The 1,084-nt window shown below is 63.0% G+C and overlaps 1 protein-coding gene across 1 annotated transcript in view; it reads left to right on the forward strand.

The window, feature by feature from the left end:
• LOC103761268 (DC-STAMP domain-containing protein 2) overlaps positions 1-1,043 on the forward strand; it is a 5,976-nt gene extending 4,933 nt beyond the window's left edge. Inside the window, exons 18-21 of the mRNA XM_029964079.1 lie at positions 48-219; positions 344-465; positions 561-715; positions 896-1,043. Of these exons, the coding sequence (XP_029819939.1) occupies positions 48-219; positions 344-465; positions 561-715; positions 896-1,043 (597 nt within the window). The remainder of the gene's footprint in view (positions 1-47; positions 220-343; positions 466-560; positions 716-895) is intronic.
• The last annotated feature ends 41 nt before the right edge of the window (positions 1,044-1,084 follow it).

The raw sequence follows: 1,084 nt of genomic DNA on the forward strand, positions 1-1,084 counted from the left end.
CAGGCACCCCAAAGGAGGTCTGGGCCAGCAGGGCTGGGTCTGCACAGACAGCTGAGGGTTTCTGCCTCCCCCCAGCTGTGCTCGAGAGTGGTCGTCAGCGCTGCTTGGACTATTTCAAACAGCTGCACAGGAGCTGCCTGGCAAAAGTGTCCGTGCCCCTCATCAACCACGTCCTCTGCCTGCCCATACGGATCGGGGTCCTCTGCCAAGCAGTCAAGCGTGAGTGATGTGTGGGACCCATTTCCCTGTCCCTGTCCTCCCTTGAGGGGCAGCTCCAGATCTGCCCCCCACAGATCCCGGGACGGCAGCCACAGCCACGACCGTCCCCATTCCGTCCCTGCAGTCATGAGCTCCTGGTGTGAGGAGAGGATCCCTGTGGACAGCAACTTCGGGAAGGTGTTTGACCAGGTGAACGACTCTGTCCAAAACCTCGGCCAGGAATTCACTGCCAGCATCGTCTACAAGGTGGGTGCTTGGGCACCCTGTGGGTGCCCGATCCCTGTGCCCAGGGCCAGGGTGGGGGCCACATCCTGCCCTGCCCCACGGCCCCTCCACTGCAGGAGGAGCACCAGGAGATGTTGGTGGGCATCAACATAGTGGAGCAGTTGCAGGAGGAGGTGACCTCGCAACTGCGGGAGGAAGGCGCCCGCCTGGGCTTGGCCGTCTCCTTCTTCCGCCTGTTGCTGTCCTTCACCTTCCTCTTCGTCTTCTTCTCGTGAGCCTCGGGATGGTCGGGGGGTGGGGGGTGACACCCCTGTGCCAGTTGTGGGGCACAAAGGGTTGGGGGCCCCCTTTAGCAGCAGGTCTGGGGGGGATGTGAAAACAAGGGGGTGTGTCCTCAGGGGCTGTACCCGGTGCCTCCTTTGCCCTCCCTGGACCTGTCCTCTCTCGCCAGGGCTTTCTACTACACCTACCGGTACTGCCACGACATCGGCTTCGACAACTGCTACATCACCACCTACTTCCGACAGATCGATGCCCGGCGTGGAGAGCAGGTTGGGCAAGGGGGACAGGGGTGGAGGGTGGCCTCCCACGCCTGGTGAAGGGTTCTGGGGGGCTGTGCTGAACCACCCTGCTGCCCCTC

The sequence above is a fragment of the Manacus vitellinus genome, unplaced genomic scaffold (assembly GCF_001715985.3).
Source record: "Manacus vitellinus isolate BGI_N305 unplaced genomic scaffold, ASM171598v3 scaffold_106_pilon, whole genome shotgun sequence".
Taxonomy (NCBI): domain Eukaryota; kingdom Metazoa; phylum Chordata; class Aves; order Passeriformes; family Pipridae; genus Manacus; species Manacus vitellinus.